Raw genomic sequence first — 22,269 nt, 5'->3', positions numbered from 1 at the left:
TTTTCTAGAATAAAATAGACAAATTTTAAGAGTTGTATAATGCGGTACTTTACCAGTTGGGGAAATCTAAAACCTGAAATTAAAAAAAAAAAACTTTTTTGTAAAATAAAAACAAAAAGACAGCATCTTAGAGTTGGAAAGGACCTTGCAGTTCACTTCGTCTCACCTTTACCTGATAGACAAATCCCCTCTAAAATATCTCCAACAAAAAGTGAGCTAAGCCTTTGTTTAGCTTGTCTTAAAAGACCCCCAGGAAAGGGGTTACTCACCCCCTCCTGAGACAGACCGTTCACTTTTGGAAAGCTCTACTTTTTGGAAATAATAGAATCACAGGAACTAAAGAAATGAAAGATACCTCAAGGGTTATCTGGAGTAACCTGTCTTTGACTTAAGAATCTATTTTAACCCTCCTCCTAGTCACTGAAGTTCTCACTTCGGAGTCATTCTTGACTCTTATCATTACTTCTTCCCGGTCCTTCAATGAGTTGCCAAGTCTTACATAGATTGTAATTCTATAATAGATCTCACATTCATGCCCTTCTTTCCACTGAAATAAATACAACCCTAGTTTGGGCCCTCTTCACCTTTCACCAGGACTATTGTAAGTCTAATTTTGTCCTCCCTGCTGTTCTCTCTCTTTCTATTCCAACCTTCATACCATTGCAAATAATCATCTTAAGGTATAGGTCTGACCATGCTCTGAAGATTCTTCTGTACTTAAAACTATTAGTGATTCCCTATCACCTCTAGGATAAAGCATAAAGCTCTTTTGTAACATTTTAAGCACTTTACAATTGGGTTTCCATTTGCCTTTCAAAGTCTTATTTCATATTACATCCCATAAGCTTGGTATTCCAGTCAAACCAAACCCCTATATATTCTTTAAACTCAGCATTTTCTGTCCAAACTCCATACATTTTCATAAATTGAACCACATACTTGGAATAAACTCTTCTGGCTTTCAAAATGGAACTAATAATAATAATAATAACAATAACTAAAATTATACAACATTTTAAGGTTTGCAAGGCACCTTACATATATTATTTCATTTGTTCTTCACAACAGTGCTGTGAAAATAGATGTTATTATCATCTCGATTTGACAGATAAGGAATATGAAGTCATCTGAAGTTAGTTAATATGAGGTTATCTGCTAGGGGATTAATGTCTGAGTTGGAATCGGAACTCAGGTGTTCCTGAATTCCAGTCCAACACTATTTCATGTAGAATTGAATTGCTGAATTAAGTGAAGAGAATAAGGATCACAGGTGCATAGATTCAAACCTGAAAGAGACTGCATTTAGTATAAACTCTTCATTTTATAGAGGAGGAAATTGAGACCAGAGACATTAAATAATTGCCAAGGCCTCAGGTGTAGTGTAGCCAGTATTTGAATTGTAAATCCAGGATTCTTTCTAAAACAAAACAAAACAAACAAAAAATTCTATTGATACCATTGATGGTAGTTACTTTCTAATTTTCCTATCTTGGATATTCCACAAATATCTCATCAAATTCCTCTTTCTTAAGAAGTTAAGCAATATAAATCTTCAAAATGGGAACTAGGACCAGAATCCAAACTGCACAGAATTAATGTTAACTTCTTGTCTTAAGTTTATTTCTTTTCTGGCTAATCTTGTCATGGCCAGTTAGATGTTGCAGCAGATTCAGGAAGGCCCTTTTTTGAGTCAAATCTGATCTCAGATGCTTACCAGCTGTGTAACCCTGGGCAAGTCACTTAACCCTTTGGCCTCAATTTTCTCATCTAAAAAATGAGCTACAGACAGAAATGGCAAATAACTACAGTATTTTTGCCAAGAAAACCCCAAACACAAAGAATTGGACACAACTGAAACAACTCACCAACAACCTTGCCCTGTTTCCAGTAAGAAGCTCTTTGTCTGTCCTATCTCTAACAATTATTGCCTATGTAAATCCTCTAAAGCTCTAAACTAGTGATGGCAAACCTTTTAGAGACTATGTGCCATTTCCCACCTATCCCCAGAGACCAAGTATCCCCTGCTTTAACCCCAGACAGGAGAGGGAGAAAGGGAGAGGAGTGACCTGAGTTCTCTGCTCAGGGGAGGGAGTAAGTAGGCAAAGAGCACTGGGGAGGCACAGTGGAGAAGGGGAAGGGAGCAGCTCCACCAGAGTCCCTTTACCATTTTAGTAACTAACTCTGCTGGGGATGGCACACATGCCCACAGAGAGGTCTCTGTGTGCTGTCTTTGGCATGTGTGCCATAGGTTCACTACCATGGCTCAAACCAATGGCTGAGGATTATAAATTGCAAAGAAGGTAACAACTTACTCTGGTGGAGGGAGTGTCTTTACTTGCTATTTTCCCATATTAAGGAAATCAAAGAACTAGTCTGAATCTCAATGCTTTAAATAAAAGATGCCTACTTCTTTAAGAACCAGTTGGGAAACTGAGTCATTAGTTCTTAAAGTACAAGCACACATTCAAAATGACTGCAAATTCATGAATTTACTTTAATATGTAAATAGTTATTATAAGTCATTTAGTAGAAGTGAAAGAACAGCAAAAGACACCACAGAGCTGAATGCATTGGCATTTTGAGGAAACAAATTAGATGGGAAGGATTTCAGGGTCAGTCCAGTCTTGCTAACGTGCCATCTTGCTAGGACTAAATAGCATTAGTACCAGCTAAGCATGGTTTGGGAAAAATATAAATAAGACTTTATTAGAGACATAGAAACTATTAACACTGAAGTTGGCCATAAAATACCTTATTCCTCTAACTGTTGTATTTCATTACTTATCTAGAGAGTGAAGTTATGGGATTTTCTTATTTATTTACTTAGGTCTAAACAGACCCTTTTAAAAATGATTAAAACAGCTTTTTTTTTCCCTTTAAATAACTCACATTGATAAGAATGATTTTTAAGATTTGCAAAATACCTTACGAATATCTCATTTTGTCCTCACAATAACCCTGGGTGGTAGGTGCTATTGGTTGTTCCTTTTTGACCAATAAGGAAACTAAGTCAAACAGATTAAATGACTTTCTCAGGGTTATTTACATCTGAAGTATGATATGAACTTAGGTCTTCATTGACTCCAGTTTCACTGCTTCATTAAATGTACCACTTAGTTTCTTGAATTTCTATCTTTGCTTTCCTTAGTTTCCCATTTCTGAAGGAAGTGTAAGCACTTCACATAAAACTCATACTGTTTATAACAACAAGTTATAACAAGTCCTTGGCATGTTAGTAAAAAAAAATTGCTAATCCTAAAGAAAATACACATAGTTTGAAGTGACTTGTGAACCAGTGATTGCACTTCTAAGGATTTTAAATTACCTATTTACTCATCTGCTCTAGAATTTTATCTATCAGAATCATTTGTAATTTGTGGAATCCCAATTTGCCTCTCTATTGTCTTCTATTCTCCATAAATCCCTGGAGATTACCAAATAGTGCTTTGGTAGTCAGCTTTGTGGTTCTTCAACTTTTAGGAAATTATTTGTCTAGGAAATTATTTGATGTCCTGAACTCATTTAAAGAAGATTTTTGTTCTTTTATTATCTCCTTGACTTCTTTAAAATTCAATTCCCTTTTAACTATGTGTAGTCTACCATTTCCCTTCTATAAATCAATCTTTAGGAAGAGATGGAAGGAAAGGAGAATTTGTACAATTCTACTTTTTGATGTTATCTGTTAACACTACAGAGCAGTTGGCTTATAAGCTACCTAAAAATAACAGAAACAAACAAAACCCAACCTTTTATTTTCCTTATCATTTCTTATTGCAGTTATTCTGGCTTTTAGCCTTCCTTACAATGTTGAAACCACTTTTTTTTTTTTCATTTAGTCTGGTTATGTGCTACTCTTCCTATCTTTTGCACGAGTCCCTTTACCAGTGGAATTTTGTGTTGGCTACAGGGAGGGAAAGGGAGAATTTAGGAGGGAGGGAAAGAACACGAATCATGTAACCAACCATGGAAAAATATTCTAAAAAATTAAATTAAATTAAAAATTTAAAAAAAATCTTAGTTTATTAAGGGTTCCCATTATGATTACATTTTTTCTTTCCCTTTCTTCCTATCAGGATTATTTGCATTTGTGTTGTTAGAATTTTCCCTTTATGAATTCCTTGTGTTTCTTAGTATTATACCGATCATTTGAACTGTCTGCAATATATATATATATATATTTTTTTTTTAAACCCTTAACTTCTGTGTATTGGTTCTTTGGTGGAAGAGTGGTAAGGGTGGGCAATGGGGGTCAAGTGACTTGCCCAGGGTCACACAGCTGGGAAGTGTCTGAGGCCAGATTTGAACCTAGGACCTCCCGTCTCTAGGCCTGGCTCTCAATCCACTGAGCTACCCAGCTGCCCCTGTCTGCAATATATTTTCATGAATTCTAGGGCATGATCTGAGAATGCCCAGCATTCATTTTCTTGGCTATTGTGAATCTTAAATCAGCAGACCCAGTTCCTTGTATGTACACTCAAATTCAGTGTCAAAGGTTATGTATGGCCACTGCCACACTGCAGGTATTCATGAACTCTATAACCCCAAAAGAGGTAGGACTACATACCATCTCTGTAGGGGCAAAATAATTTCACAAATTAAGATAGTAAGATGTTAAAGACTTAAAACCAAATGGTATTTATAAAATCTGTTCATGTAAATTGATACCAAATCACATTTTAAAAAAATTATAGGCCATTAATGGGCTGAAAGAATAAAATAAAATAAAATCTACATTCATACCCCCTTCCAAACTATTTTTTGGTTGCAAAAAGTCTATTAGTTTCATTTACCAAAACAGTCATAAATAAGAATCCTTTAGCTTAATACTGGAAAAGATGATTGTCAATGCTTTAAAAATAAACCCAAGTATTACTGAGAAATTAATAACAGCCAAGGATGATATGATTTTGCTAATGGATTCTGAGTGGCATTTGAAAAAGAATAACAAAGAAGAATTAAAATAGGCACAAGAAGAGGTAAAATTAAAGTCTAAAGCAAAGCAGAATTGTTTTAATTGTCCCTTTATGTCATTAGTAGCCCAGTCACATCTGCTCCCACACCTGTGCTCCCTTCCTTGATCTACTCTGACACTCTGGAAGGGTTGGGCAGGCAGCCAACTTCATAGCCACTCCTCCCCATCATCAGCCTCTGCTACCAGCTCCCTTTTTTCCTCTTCCTTTTAGTGAACCAAGTATCCACCCTAGGGCTCTGAACTACTCCTGATTGATAGGACAAACTGAAAGTTCTAGGCTAATTACCTCATAATAACAGTTCCCAGTGCAGGGAGTAACCATTGACCTACTTTGGACTCTACCAACCTAATCCATCAGGGAAGATAATTAAGGCAATATAGTGCTGTTTCTAAAACCAACCAAATATCCAAGGCATTGCTTAAATCAGAAGCAGATATAAAATTACTCATTTTATAAGGCCAGAATGGCATTATTATTGGATGTTAATCTATGCTTAATTTTGATATGATTAATCTCGAAGTTCATGCACTCCTCCATCTTGATAAATTTTGATCTGACAAGCCACATTTGCACAAACTATAACTTTCTTCCTTCTAGAAAAAAATCTATCTCCTCACCAGCTAGAGTAAATAAATACATTTTTTGAAAAAGGGGAAAACAAAGTTGAAATAAATTCATCCCCAAATAATCTGTTGGGTTGGGGGGGGGAAGTGGGGAGGAATCTCAACAGGAGTTTAATTATAAAATAGAATGAACACCACATCCTGTCTTTAAATCCATCATTTTGGAAGCTTAATTCTACTATTATCATACTAAGCTTTGGGGATAGACATCTGCACTTGCTGCATATTAACACTTTCTCCTGGGACAACCTTTCTAGTAATTGTTCTTCCTTCCTTGCTAACAAAGTCCCCTCTGTCTTTATACAGAAAGGCTGCTTCTATTGATAAAGGCTGTCCACTTCCTGATTTCTACAGTTCTGGTACTTTCTAAAGGAAGAGAATGAGTCCTATGAGAAAAGTTAGCCCAGCCCAGTGAGATGATACACTATGAATGAGGAACTTGTATCAGCCTATTTCATTAGTCATCTGTTCTCCCCAAAATCAAAAGGTGCTAAAAATGTTACACGTTGAGTATCATGATTATTAATGTAGACTCCTTGCCAATTATTCCTTTTCTGATTTCCTACCTCCTGTTTTCCTCCTTCTGCTTTCCCCTTCTCCAGGCTGACTTACACCCTACTTCTAAGGCTCCTTTAATTATGAAAACAGGATCAATGGATTGTGAATTGATATTTTAATTCTGAAAAGGATTTATCTTTATCTAAGAAGTGACTCAATATCTTTGAGTAACTTGGCACAGAACTTACTGTGAAACAGGAGTTGTTATTAATTTCTTAGCCAGGATAAAATTTTGGCAATTAATTTCACCCTTATTTCGTGATTGGAGATTCATAATCACCTTGTAACTTGGTAGAGGTTATTCCCTTGGTTGTTTCCTCTTGATAGTAAGTAAAATGATAAAATTTCCATGCATAGGAGCATAGTTTGATCAATAGCATATGAAGAAACATTATATGCTTTCTGACTTGACTATATAAAATGGTATTTCATATGTAGAAAAGAATTAGCCATGACTTCACATAAAATTAATTTTGTATCAAAATCCTTTTGAGTCAATGAATGTCTTATTGCTCATTATGTATAAAATTACTCCCATATTTGTTTTTCTTCTACTTTATTACAACTTTTTTCCACGCTTATGTAATTTTCTTTATTACTCTTTTCTTTGTCCTTCTACTATGATCCATCTGCTTCCAGAGTGATATTTGAGTACAATGAGGTAATAAAAACATGCATTTGTGTAACAACATCAGTGACTGCACCATTTTCTAAACCGTTTCTTATTATTTATATTTAACTATATAAATATTTTAATTATATTCTATTTAAAATATTACAGCTTTACAGTTTTTTCTTGGAAGCCCAGTGGTCTGGAAAACTCTCTATACTTTTAGCCTTCTAATGTTCACAGCTGGGACCCCTTAAACTCCATCTGTCATTTCAAGCCATTCTAGAGTTGGAGACCTATCTTGTCCCTGGGCAGCTAAGAGCCAGAGGAGCTCCAGGACAGTAACTCACCAACTCCCTATTAAGTTAACTTTGCTGCTGCTCAGATTCTGGCCTTATGGCTTAGTTCTTTTTACTGGGTTCCTGTTTGTATCCCTGTAACAATAGCACTCAACTGTTAACTGTCAATACCTCAGTTCCCTACATGCTCAAATGCTTATCTTGATTCCCTGCTTAGGATCAGTTTTCTTTTTTTTCCTTAGGAACAGTGTCCTGTCAAGCTTCACCCCTTCCCCATCACACTCACATGTCCTTTCATAGATTAGATTTTTATGTCTTCTATCCTGTTCATTCCCTATAATCTTCCAATTGATTTCCTGATTGCCAATTGCTTGTTTGCCTGGACACTGGCCCAATATCTGCTCCTACCATTCTCCTGCTACTTACTCTCTACCTGACTAATGGGACATTTATCTATTGCCCACTGTAGAACCTCTCCAAATTGACTACCCTGTTCTATAAGACTCTCTAAAGTGAAATATATCAAGTGGCAATCTGCTTTTTTGTCATTCAATTTGGAATTCTCAAAAGTACAAAACAATCACATCACTCAAACAAGACATTAAGAAGATAATAAGAGAACAGAAAGGAAGAGCAGTATTATTTTAAAAATTCTAGGAATCCATGTTCAAAACCAATATTGCTGTAGGTGTCACAGTAAATAGAGAGCAGGGCCTGGATAAGGAAGACCTGAGTTCAAAAACTGCCTCAAGATACTTATGAGCTGCATGACACTGAGCAAGTTACTTTACTCTTTTTGCCTCAGTTTACTCATCTAGGTAACTAAACAAGTTATTAGATGTCTTAGTCTTAATTACTTCATCCAACTACTAGCAGTGTCAGCAGATATATTTATAGTCTCAAGATATAAAAATACAAATTGGAATATCTAGAGGGCATTGAATAAATCCTTTTCTGAAGGATTTTTTTTTAAGACAGGATCTAAAAGAGTAGAGGGAGAACCCGCACAATGTAAAAGGAAGGAAGGATTTTTATCTATGAAAGAATTTTATTTCCTGGGAAAGTAAGACTGTCTAGTTTAGGCAGAGAATAACCTTGTGAGCTGCGGAAAATAAACATACAAACAAAACCAAAAACAAAACAACAACAAAAAAGGACTGTAGATAGTCCAGTTCAGCTAATCCATAAATAAATAAAATCATGCGTGAAGTAGAGCTATAAGGGTAGATTGAAGGCAATTAGAGAAGATCTTAAGGACAAGAGTTTGTATAAATGATAATGAAAAATATCCTTAAGTAGCTTGTCATTTATATAGTTCTTTAAATATAGCAAGTGCTTAACATATATATGAACAAAGACAGATGAATAACCTGGGTCAGAAGGAGGTTAAGCATTATTTCTATCATCACTAGCAAGTGTCAAGAGGCAGAACTTTAATCCAATTCCCTCCTGATTTCAGACTTCTGGAAGAATTCAAGGCCAGAGGCTTTTATGCTATCATTGCTCTCATTTTTATGTTTTAAAGTTTACAAAGCACACACACACACACATATTTTTATAGTTAATCATTCAAAAATTTTGATCTGCTGTTCTTTTAGAAATATGTAACACACATCTTTAGATATATCTACAGATATGCATAAATGTAAACATATATGCATATATGTATAAATAAATATGGATATAGCCATATAAATAATCATTATTTCATTTTATCCTCACTACAATCATGAAAGATAGATATGAATATTATTTGATTGTCATCCCTATTTTAGAGATGAAGAAACTAAGGCTGAGAGAGATCTAATAATTTACTCAGGGTCATACAACTAGTAAATTTTTATTGGAAGATTTGAATTCAAGCTTAGCACTCTAGCACACATGATGCCATCTTCTTGCCTCTATCATGCTGACCCAAGTGCTCCTGGCCCTCCCTTCATAGCTTTCTTGGAACTCAAAAGAAGTAGAACCCTTGATTGCAATATTTTTAGTGTAGATCTGGGAAAGACAGCATTGGCAGATATATTCATACCTCAAGATGTAAAAAAAAGAATCAGAAATCATATAGGGCACTGGGTAAACATTTCTTTGGAAGATTTTTTTTTGAGACAGGATGAGAAAGAGTGGAAGGAGTACTCACAGAATGAAATAATGGATTATACTAAGTATTCTAAATAAAAATTAACTCAGAAAAGGGTTGTCTTGCCCTATTCAAAATATTTACGTTAGTGACTGTGCAAAAAGAGAATAATGTTTCCTTATGTGTATAAAATTTATTATTGTCACTTTTAAATTTATTGTATTTCTTATTTATATTTATTTTAATTCTATATACACATTTGAGTTCATGCATTTATACCTTTTATCAAAGATATATCCAGTGATTCCCAAAGTGGGTGCTACCGCCCCCTGGTGGGTGCTGCAGCAATCCAGGAAAACGGTGATGGCCGCAGGTACATTTATCTTTCTTATTAATTGCTATTAAAATAAAAAAATTAATTTCCAGGGGGCTAAGCAATATTTTTCTGGAAAGGGGGTGGTAGGCTAAAAAAGTTTGGGAACCACTGATATATGCAGAAAGGATCTGATTGGAACTGGGTTTGTTATTTCACTGTATGCAAGACTTTTTTTAAACCCTTACTTTCTGTCTTAGAATCAATATTAAGTATATTCTCCCATCTCTTGCCCTGGCTCTCAATTGACTGAGCCACCTAGCTGCTCCTGATATGGAAAACTATTAATGGATCCACTTACCAACCAATGCAGATCAGCACCTTCTCTGTGACTTAGAGTATTATAGAGTCATTTCAGACACTAAAAAGTTGTGACCTGCCCAGGTCCATATAGCAAATAAGTGGAGGGACAAGACTTGAACCCAGATCTTCTCAAATATGAGGCCAATTCTCTTTTAAATGGCTATTTGTTTTTTTTGCATATTTTTGCATGTATGTGTATTTTTTGGGAGGAAGTAACTTTATTACTGTGTCACTAACATAAAGCCCTTAATTATATGGCACTTTGGATCCTTTGTTCTGGGGTACAACGAATTACTTAGGACAGTGATGGCAAACCCATGACACATGCCTCAGCACTGACATGTGTAGCCATTTTCAATGACACGTGGCCCCACACAGGGGAGAATGGGGCCAACATCTGCTGTAGTGTAGTGTAGACACTGTGCACTGTAGATGACAATTCTACCTATATTAATTTACCTATTTTGGTTTATTAAATACAGTTATATATTATAATTATACATTTTTGTTAAACTATAAATATCATGAAATTATGTTTTTTTTCTCGAAGTGACATACCACCAGAGTTATGCTTGTTTTTTTGGTGAATTTTGACACACTAAGCTCAAAAGGTTATCTCTCACTGACTTAAGATGGAGTTCTCATTTTACCTGGGCAGGGACCAAATAAGTTATTTTGAAAACTTCTAATGTGGGTGGATTAAGGGAAATAATTTATTATTAGCACTGTCTAATTGCATAATATTAATTTTTTAAGTGCAAAAAAAATTACCAGACATCTTCTGCATCTTCATCACATTCGGCACCAAATTGACAAATGTCACAGGTGGATGTCTCCTTTTGGCTGGTTTCTCCAGATCCTTCATTGACTATAGAAAACAAAACAAAAAGAATGCAGATGAGTGCATACTGTGAAGAAGAACTTTTTCTTAGTGATTTAGACTACTTTTCTACTGAAGTTGTTGGAATTTGCTCTTTAGAAAGAGAATGATAGTTTTTATATTCAGTGATAACCTTTTTTGAATTCAAGGACAGTCAAAAAACTAACATTACCCAAAGAAAGATGTGTGGTGACTGTATAGTCTTTATGAACAAAAAGTGTTGTATTGGATCTATCAAAAGTGATTGGTACCAAATGTTCTTTTTATAATGGATAATAAAGACCTATTTTAAATGCTTATCTCTTTTAAAGGAAATATGATGGCTTTAATGAAAAATGAAAAAAATTCTATTTGCTCAGGATGTTTCTGAATTATAATCTTATTTTCAAGAGATAAAAGGAAAAAAGAAATATGTGTATGATTTTTTAAGAAAACAGTTATTAGTTGGCAGTAATTTATTAATCTTAATTTCTTGCATGGGGTAACTAATGAATAACATGACAAATCCTTTATAGAAGTCTCCTATGAGAAGTACACAATTTAAACAAAAAATTAAGTGGATCAAAAATGCTCTTTAAAAAGTTTACATCAGAGTGGTTTGAAAGAGATGATTTGGTTATGGACTTAATTTAAACTTTCAAAACCATTATTTTGTGGGGGATGGGTGATCCAGTTAAGAAATTAATGGCATGTCCTATTCAATCTAATAAATATTTTTTTATATTATTGTAACATTGCTATGTGCTAGGAGTATTTAAATATCCACAACATAAGGAAGAGGGGAAGGGGATATATTGGGAAATGAAGCTGATGTAAAAATCAAAGATATCAATTAAAAAAAAATTTTCCTTAGAAGAAACATTTTACCAATTCATGTATCCCTTAATCACTCTTTGTTAACTAAAAATATATTTTAAACCAGTAAGGTCTTTCAAAAATTTATGCCAGGGAAAACTAAAGTGTTTTCAATAGAAGTGACTGTTTTAGAAACTGTGCATTGGAGATGTTAATTTCCATTGAAACTAATAGATAACACTTTTAACAATAGAAAGAGAAAATGCATTCACATTCACACTGAGCCTACCAAACTCAACACTTTCTGTATTAATGTAGCATTTTCTTATCACTTCCTGTTTTAAATGTCTACTGAAAGATTTTTAAACTTTTTTTTAAAGCAGACTATTCTCTCTTTTCTTATTTCATGCTGTACAGATAAGTGTCTTGATTTTTTAAAAAAGACATTTGATTTATTTTCTCAATGCTGAGGCAATGGTAGTTATTCAGTTTTTCAAGGTGACTACTCTTTCTTTTCATTCTCCTCTAACTGTCCTAGCTCCCCTTTGTTTTCTTCTGTGCATGCTTCATCTTTTGTATCTTGTCCAGAAAAATTACAAGTTAAACAAATTAGAGTGCAGCAAAGTTTGCATTTATGGAAGTTATAGTTACTTTGATGTAAACTTGAGATAGTTTAATAGAAACTTATTTTTGCAGAAAAAGAAAAAAAAGAACTTTAGGCTCTGATGAAATACAGAGTACTTATCTTATTAGCTACCCTATTACCTTAATATAGGCAAAATGATTACAGTGGACCATGGGGAAAACAGTGCGTTAGGGCATATGTCTCAGGGGAGACTTAACAGCTGAAGTCAGTCTCTTTATGGTTTTCTTATTATTAATGCAATATAGTAGCTGCTAATGTGAAAGTTCCTTTTAGTGTCAGTGAGACTAGTAGCTTCTCAAATGTAAGTTCCTATCACTCAGGAAATGTACTAACATGGTAGGAAGGTTATCCAAATGAACTGAGCCAATTCTGAGATAATGTTTGTTTCTGCAGCAAAAGAAGGTTTTATTTTTAGGATTTATTGAAGATAACACAGATAACCAGGGGATTTTTGTAAGCAGAATATTTTTTATATTTTTAATAACTTGTCTTCTATGAAAACTTTGACTATATTTCTAAAGAGAGGTCATTGTTAGTAGCTTCTAAAGTCATTAGATCTAACAAGAAACAAAATTCATAAAGAATGATTTCCTCAATTAGCAAATCTCTTGGGTTCTTTGGAAGCCAAGTTAAGAGACTAACATGAAATTATATGAGGCAGAGATGGTTCTGCCTAGAGCTGCATGACAAAAACAATTCTTTGTTCATCTTCTATTTGTTATCAACACTTCTGAACAACAACCACCCAGAAGACTGTGAAGCCTAGACATTTGTCTTTTGTCTCATTTCTTCTTTCTCTTCATGGTCACCCCTCCTCTCTTTCCCAATTCTACCTTCATCTCTTCACTTGATTTCCTCAGTCCAAACAGAAATGTTTCCATCTCTCAAAACATCAGATTCTCCAGTGTCCTAAAACTGTCCTTGTCTGAGCATGTACCTTTTAGACAAATGCCTCCCTCTATTAGGTCCTCATTTCTACTAAGCACAAAATAACCACCTATAATGTGAATTTGGGGTGTAGGGTTTTATCATTTTAATTTAAACCCAGTCCCTATTCTCTTCTCCCCCCTGCCTGAAAGAATCTTAGAGACATTTTCACATGTAGAATGAATTCATATGTGATCATTTCTCATACCATAATATCTCTTCTCCCCCCTGCCTGAAAGAATCTTAGAGACATTTTCACATGTAGAATGAATTCATATGTGATCATTTCTCATACCATAATATCTCTCAAATGTTGTTCTAGGATTCATCAGATAATTTTCGCTCTGGCTAACAAGTTTCTTACAAATAAGTGGGGTATTGGAATGAGTTCATCATCTTTCTCAACTTTAGTGATAGACTCAGAGTATTTATAGCTGGAAGGAATTCAAGAAATCATATAGTTCAACTCCACTATTATACAAATACGGTCTATGAGCCCATGCTACTTAACATACTAATTAGTGATCAGTATAGCTAATTTATTGAATGATAGATACAGAAAGCAAAAAGAATTTTAAAATAGAATGTTAGACTGCTTCTAATCAGATGAAACATAAAAATGATCAATGTGATGTCTTATTCATAACCTCAAAAAATTAAAATTCACAAGTACAAGATGGGAGAAGTAAGGAAAACATTTATCAATCTGAAAAAAAAAGATCATGCGCTTCAAGTATGCTGAAAGCTCAATATGGATCAATTGGGTGATATGGCTGAGAAAATGCTAATGTGAACATAGAGTATGTTAAAGGAGACATCAGATTCAGGACTAGGGAAATGATCGTCTATCCCTCTGTACTCTGCTCTCATCAAACTATAACTGGTGCCCTTTGTTTAGTTCAAGTGAACCACATTTTGGGAAGGTTATTAATAAGCTGAAGAACATTAAAGAATGGTGAAAAGGATGATAAGAGAGACGTGACATAATACCAAAGGAGGATTGATTGGAGAAATTGAGAATGATTAGACTAGAGAAGAGGCATGATCATTGACTTTAAGTATCTGAAAAGCTGTCAGATGAACCATAGTTTAGCTTTATTCTGCTTGGACCCAGAAGAAATAACTATGTATAATGGGTGAGTGTTGCAAAGAAGTTAACTTAATGGAAATTCTTTCTTACCAACTAAATCTATTCCCAAATGACCTAGGCTGGAAGAGATAGGAGAATCTTCTATTTTGACATCTTTGAGCAAAAGCTGGAAGACACTTTCAGATTATTTTATAGAAATGATGATTGTTTAGCTACAAGTTGGACTAAATGGCCTGTGAGGTCTCTTCAAACTTCAAGATTCTGATTATGTAAATCTGACACACAGAAAATTTAAGCAGTTTGGTCAAGGTTATAAATGTACAAAGTTACAAAGCTAGTATATGAACCATGGACCTATTATTACGTTGAAATGAATGTCAAGGAAATAGTTTCAGGACCAAATTGACTTGATATAATTTAATCATCTTCTAATTTATATAAAATAACTTTTCATTCTTTTTATTCTATGAGCTACCTATTCACTCGGATTCATTCTCCATTTCTTCTGAAAGACACTTCTAGACCTATGAAGATTTTATGATTGTTACTCTATTCTCTTATTATTTATTTTCTTTTCTATCACCTTAGTGCTCTAGTTCTCTAACAATTCTTTGCATCCTATTTAGTGTTTCCATTTATTATCCATGTAGCTCTCTTAGGAAAAGTAGATGTTCTCTTTGACAGAACACTGTAGAAAAGAATCAGTTTATTGTGCATACTGGTCATGGAAATTGGGATATCCTGAATGAAATTAGACTTATCAGAAATAAATGGGATTGTATAGACAAAGAATGAGAACATTAATAAAATCTGAAATACGGTTCACTTGCCAGATACTTATTAAGGCTTCTGATATAGTTAGCTGATATATCATCAATGTGGATTTGCCTAATACAAAGGTGAGTATAAAAAATTTGCTTAAACATTCTAGTCAATGTCAGCAGCTAGCATAGTGCCATGAATATATTAAGCACTCAATAAATGTTGAATGAATGTAGGAACTTAATTATACTATAGATATGAATGGACATCTCATTAATGTTTTAGAATTCATCACAAGATGGTGAAAAATGCTTCACTTCTTCAGCTTATATATGACCTAAAAAGAGGCCCTAAAAGATCAATTTTATAATATTTCCCCCCCCTGAAAGTTTTCTGTTTTAATAGAGGTGCTCAATGATACTTTTAAAAATGCTTATTGTAAATAGAATAATTTTGACACATAATCTGAAAAATCAATCACTTTGTCTGTTGAACAATATGCATAAATTTACTTAATATCTAAATAACAGAACGTTAAATGCTACTTTCATTGATTGGCAGATTCTTCTATGCAGAATATGGATTTGATTGAATTTAATAATCAATTTATTAAGCAAGGCATTTTGCTAGACATTAGGAACATGAACAAAATAATAAAACAATACCTATCCTTAAGGTGCTCATGGGGGATATTCCATGTACCCAACTTTGTAAATACCAATTATATACATGGTAATTTCAAGGGAGAGAGAATAATTTCAAGTGGGAGTGGTGGGAGAATCAAGAAAAGCTTCATGTAGGGGGTGGCTCATAAACTGGACTCTGAAAGAAGCTGGAGATCCTTCTGTGAGGGTGAAATAGAAATGAAGTGGGGGGCAGGTTCTAGACATAGGAAACAACTAGTGTAAAGGCATTGACTAAAGCAGAAATCATGTATAGGATAGCGATACAGAAGGTACAGGTACCAGATTGTAGAGAGCTTTAAACACCCAGTTGAGGAATTTATATTTTATCCTATAGGCAATTGGGGAAGAATATTTTAAATGAGACCTTCAATCGTAAACCTTTCCTTTGCTGTTCTTGTCTATTTTCATGCTCTATTTTCCTCTCTTCCACCTGCACAACTAAGATAGACTTGACTAATGGACACTGTTTGCGGTTCATCCAAAGGCTAAAGCACTCTTAAGCTATCATTTTCAAGCTATATTCATATTTTTGATAACATGCCCAATTTTATTGTTAAAAATCCCTATTGCAACTCAGAAGAAAACACGGCTGATAAGCATGAAAAACAATTTCTTTAACCTACATAATACGATCTGTGCAAAGAGAGGTCATATGAATAATAAGCATACAGCTTTATTCTATTACTATAATGTTTAAAACAAGAAAAGTGGCATTTTGGTTTGATATTTGTAGAATGAAGAGAGCTTAATATCACAATATACTTGCCATGGTGAGACAAGGTCTGTCTCAAGTTTTGTGGAATGAATTTGTTTGAGGAATGAAAAAAGCCAGTTATCAAACAAAAAATGGCAGTCTTGATAATTTTCCATTTTAGACTTCTTGAAATATCAAGAAGAGAATGAATTCCAATAGCATTACCACTCTTTCATATAGTGTTTTAAAAACCTAAAAAAAAATTAAACCTACTTTAAAACCTGAGAACCATGCCCATGATTGATCAAAAGCAATTTCAAATTAAATACTTTTCAAACAGAGGATTATTTTACAAAAGTTAATTTTTCACAATTAAGCTGGCTTGCTAGAGCTTGACAAAGTCCCTTTAGAAATCACATATAATTTGTCGACTGCTCAACAACTAAAAAATAATTTAACATATTAATACAGAGCTACTATGTTGAGGCACAGTTCTATTGTCATCACTCAAACCTGATTGATTTCATTCAGTTCAGCCTAAATTAGAACTGAAGACACTTGGTTGCTTAAAAAAAAATCTCATTTAGATTGACATCATGCATGACAGAATTCATTCAGAATGGGTGAAGTTGCCAGTCTACTTGAAATCCTATAGATATTAGTAATCTGCTAATGTTAAACACAAATGGCCTCTATAGTCATTAACAAATGTAACCTTTTGTTTATATGTTTAAGATATTAAATTGTTTCTTCATTTTACTGATGGAGAAAAATTTGACAATTTTTTAATTTAAAACTTTTAAAATTGTTATTGGAAAAATTAAAAGTGAAAAATTGTCCCGAGAGATGGGGAAGCATTTCAGATATATTATCATTGACATTTTAGTATTTTAAATAGACATGAAACATAATAAACTATGGGGAATTATTACAATTTAAGTTATCTCTGAGAGAAAAGTAGCAATTCATCAATATATATCAGGGTAGCATCTAACATCATCCAGAGAAAAGAAGCCTGCATTTGACAACAGTAACTGTTTCTGATAATTTATTTTAGACATGATTGACTTGGTGATAATTAGATTAAGTCTACACTGCCCATCTTTAGATTTAATCACCCAAGGTGAGAACACCTCTAATTCTGGGAGGTCCATAACCCACTCTTCCTGACCCAATTTGGAATTTCTTTGCAAAGATACCAGAGTGGTTTGCCATGTCCTTTTCCAGCTCATTTTACAAATGAGGAAACTGAGGCAAACAGGGCTAAATAACTTGCTTAGTGTCACAGAGTAACTAAGTTTCTGAGGCTAGATTTGATTGAACTCAGGCGTCCTTGCCTCCAGGCCTAGCACTCTATCCACTAATAATGAAAAAATAGAAAATGTTTTTTTGTTTGTTTATAGTCGTTACCCCCCCTTTGTGATTAGTAGTTAGTCAATAACTATTTATTAAGCACCTACTATTTTCTGGGCACTCCCACTAAGCATTGGGGATACAAAGAAATAAAAGACAATTCTTACCCTCAAAGAACCCATAATCTACTGAGGAAGACAATCTATAAAAAGAATCTGAAAAACAGAGTGGGACATGATAAAATCCTACGTGACAAAGTGGGAATTATGAGCTCGTTACCCTTGGTGACCATGTTTAACTGGAGAATCTCAGATGTGTTCTCCCATATCCATTTTCCACCATCTCTAATTAGAGATAGAGGTACCTGGGCAATCCAATCCAATCCAATCAATCAACATTTATTAAGCACCTGCAATATGTAAGGCATTGTACTTAGTCTGGTTCAGGGTGTAAAACCATGTAAAAATGAGGACAAAACAGTAAACATTTTGCATAGTTAAGTACTTTTGTGCAAAGGTGTCACTTGTTCCTGAGTGCAGTGTGGTGGACTCTAAGGGATTCTTTAACCATGAGTTGATCTGGGGGTGTGATTGGGGCTAAGGGGGAGGGGACAGGAAGTAATTATATTGAAAGGAAGAAAATTTTCCTAATGGAAACTGGGCAGCCATTACTGAGGGTGTCTGGGTCCCCATTTGGTTATATCTAGAATGAGGGCCCTATATCAGGTGAAGAAGGAAGGCTGTTAGGAGTTTGGACAGCAGTGGTAGGAGATAGAGTGGAATATTTTTGGTCAATCATTGGTGGGATTCTGATGGTGGTGTGTTGGGAAAAAGTTCCATAACCTGATATTGCTAGGAAGGTTGGAGGAGACCTATCTTTCCTTTTTTCAACTGGTTGATCATTTCTTTTCTAGTCATGTCATGATAATGCCATGGCACCCAATGGGTCCAAGCCCTCCCACTTTGGAGACCATTGACTCAGAGAATAAAGCACATATATTAATAGTACTTTGTTCTGAAATTTGAGACTCTCTACAGTCTGACTCTAGTTTACTTTCCTTGAAAGCTGGTCAAACATTGCCATCTGCCCCTACTGTTACAGTACAGCTAGGTCCTGATTAATGTGAAATGGTTGATTTCCCATTACATATTTCCATTGAGCTAGGGACAATTATTATATTTTACATTATTATAACTTCAAAAATGCCAATGTATTTGCAATATATTTATTAAGCACCTATGATTCACAGAATAATGCAATAAAGGTCCAAGAAAAGACAGTTCTTCCTGAATCTATATTATAATAAGGCATATGGCACAAAGATAACTAAAGTACACAATTGTAATAAGACCTATTTTCTTGACTCAATTTCCCTGAGGCCCCTGGCTTCTTTGGCTTTCTTTCCATGTAACCTAGATGACCTCATAGGGCTTCCTGGCCTGGAGGTATAAAACATCTCAAGCACTGTGTCCTTGAAGCCTCTCAGATTTGTTGGGTGCCTGGAGACAGAGCCAAGATGGTAGTGTGAATACCTGACCCAACATTCCTCTCCAAACTATAAAATAATATCTCAAAGAGCCAACAAAAGTTCAGAGTAAGACATTTTTCCTGCCTAAGATTACTTAGGAGGCTGGCAGGAGAGGTCTGTAACACCAGGGTGGGAGATGGTCTGGAGGACAACAATAGCTGTAACACCAAAAGTGAGCACTGGAGATAGTCCTGAAAGTTGCAGCAGCAGCAGGAGCTTCTGGAACTCTCAGCCCAGAGACAGTAAAAAGATCAAATCACTGGTCAGAAAGAAATGACAGGTCACCCTTTGCTGGTACTGGGTGCCAGTTGATTGGCAACTCCACCAACCATCTGAAATTCTGGATTTCACTTCCATGGCAGAGAGAAACACTTGTAGTCAGACACAAGGATGCAGTCACCCTGATCCCAGGTCCAAGTCAAAGAGCACTTCTGGCTTCAGGACAACTGGGGACCTGGTCAGAGTTCTAGAAAAAGAGGAGTGTGAGGTCTTGTGGTTGCAGGACAGCAGGGTGGTGCATCTTTCCTGGGTAAAGACCAGATCATAGACCAGGAGAACAGTGACTATACTTCTCCTTATATCATCTCATCTTGGAAGCACTAAAAATTTGTAGACCTCCAGAATTAGCTCTGAAAAGAGCTAATGTGTGTGTGTGTGTGTGTGTGTGTGTGTGTGTGTGTGTGTGTGTGTATATATATATATATAGCGTTCTTTACAGTTTGCAAAGGTGGCACAATGAATAGAGGGCATATTGCTTAAGTTGCTTAATTTTGTTTGCTTTGGTTTCCTCATCTGGAAAATGAGGCAGAGAGGGAAATGGCACACTACTCCAATATCTTTGCCAAGAAAACTCCAGATTGGGACATGAAGAGTTGGGCAGGACTGAAACAGATGAACAATAACAAAGTTTGCAAAACTTTAAGGTTTGCCTAATACCATGTCCAGTGCATATCTATTGTAACTTCATTAAATTTCCCCCTCTAAACAAACTTTGATTGTGTTAAGTTGCTACTATGATTATTAAATAATATAACTTACTTTGTTAATTTTATTTATTTAATAATTAAATTCTTTATATATTTATGTCTCATCTGCTGACCTACATTATGAACTTTTTAAGGCATAGCCTGACTTTATACTTTGATTTAAGTGCAGAATTTTTCTTATTTCCTTGCACATAGCATATGATTAATAAATATTTATTAATTAGATGATATATAATAATGAAGGAGTATACTGGAGTCAGCTTGAAATGAGTCGATTCAATTAAATTTTTAGTGTGACCATTTACACTCCAGAACTAGGCAATTTTCTACTAAAAATACAAATCAAGGTTTATTTTATTTGTTGTGTTAACTGTCTAGACCAGTGTTTCCCAAACTTTTTTGGCCTACTGCCCCCTTTCCAGAAAAAAAAATATTATTTAGTCCCCTGGAAATTAATATTTTTAAATTTTAATAGCAATTAATAGGAAAGATAAATGCACCTGTAGCCATCACCACTCCCTGGATTGCTACAGCACCCACCAGGGGGTTGTAGCACCCACTTTGGGAATCACTGATCTAGACTAAGAAAGTAATGGAGAAAATGTTAATAATCCTTATTAAACTTTAAAAAAGTGTATTGTATATACATTTCCTCTTTTTTCTCTGGAGTCTATTATTAAACCATTTACCAGCATACTTTTTCTATATTTTTGGTGTTGTTCTAAATCTCTTTAAAATGTTTATTTCTATATATAATATATATTTATTTCTCTCTATAGAAACTATTTGCCAGTCTTCAGTAATGCTAAGTAATAGGGTTTATATTAACTGTCTGTTAACCTTATGAGGGCTCTTAAAATATACTGAAACCTCCCTATAATCTTGCTCTCAAGGCACATGCCATGAGACTATGTTAAAGAGAAAATAAGTTTCTTCTGGTACTTTTAGTAAGAAGTCTCACTGGAGAGGGTTCAAGTCTGACAAGTTTTATAGAGAATTTCATGCTCTAGAAAGTAGTATTCTAATGAAGATCAAACACACCTTAACAAGAAAGTCTCTTTCCCACCAGCTTCCTTGCTTTTCCGAGATGATTTTGCCCTGATGCCAGCTGACTTATAGATATGCCAGCCATGCTGCCTGCTTTACTCCTGGCTCAGCTTAGTCTCTTGACTGCTCTAGCTCTCCACCAGCTACCTCATCATCCTCAGGATGAGATCTGCTCATTGATCAATGAGTCCTTTCCTAGGATTGCCATTTTTTTTGAGGAGCCCTACATATACTACTTGCTTTATTCCCATTTCAACTCATTCTCAGCAATATTACATCAGCTGCCTTGGACTCACAGAAAGACTTTCCCTCTCTTTTAGCTCCCCTTTATGTTTTCTTTTCCCCTATTAGAATCTAAGGTCTTTAAGAGTAGGGTCCGTTTCTTTTCTTGTACTTGTATTCTCTGTGTTCTGCACTTAGTATTACATATCTGTCACATAATAGGCACTTAATAAATGCTTAATCATCTAGCTATCATCTGTGACTCTCTCTATCTAACCATCTCTATTACTAGTTAACATTTATCTCTTTTAAGCTTTCATCTGCCTGTCTGTCTATCTCTCTATCTATCCATCTATCCATCTCTCTCTCTGTCTCTACACACACATATATCATCTTGCAGAAAACTTAGTGATAGGTCTCTTTAAACTTAGCCAGACCAGTCCTTGGACAACAAAGTCCATCACCATGCTATAAGCAGAAATTCTTTGTTCTCTGCGGGCATCGTCCAAGAACCCAAGTTCACTTAGTTCCTATTCAATAACAGAGTACCTGAACATGACTCAATTTATAAACTGGTAAATTTCAGATCATCATTTCCATAAATCTGTAGTACCAATACATTCTTTGTTATAATAAATAAAAAATTCAATGAGATTATATGATTCTATGAGAAATGAAAAAATATGGTAAAGTAGAAAGAGCAACAGATTGGTGGATTGGCTGAAAGAAGACCTGGGATCAAATCCCAGATCTCCCACTTGCAGCATTGGTCTACAAACTTAGGGTAGTGACTGAACTTTTCTGGAACTCGCTTTCATTATCTGTAAAATGAGG

General features: G+C 34.9%; 1 protein-coding gene across 1 annotated transcript in view; it reads right to left on the bottom strand.

Moving 5' to 3' along the window:
* TMEFF2 (transmembrane protein with EGF like and two follistatin like domains 2) overlaps nt 1-22,269 on the bottom strand; it is a 324,024-nt gene that overhangs the window by 123,840 nt on the left and 177,915 nt on the right. Inside the window, exon 4 of the mRNA XM_044669072.1 lies at nt 10,591-10,687. Coding sequence (XP_044525007.1) covers nt 10,591-10,687 — 97 coding nt within the window. The remainder of the gene's footprint in view (nt 1-10,590; nt 10,688-22,269) is intronic.

This window comes from Gracilinanus agilis, chromosome 3 (assembly GCF_016433145.1).
Source record: "Gracilinanus agilis isolate LMUSP501 chromosome 3, AgileGrace, whole genome shotgun sequence".
NCBI classification, from domain to species: domain Eukaryota; kingdom Metazoa; phylum Chordata; class Mammalia; order Didelphimorphia; family Didelphidae; genus Gracilinanus; species Gracilinanus agilis.
This window is presented reverse-complemented; position numbering and strand designations above follow the sequence as displayed.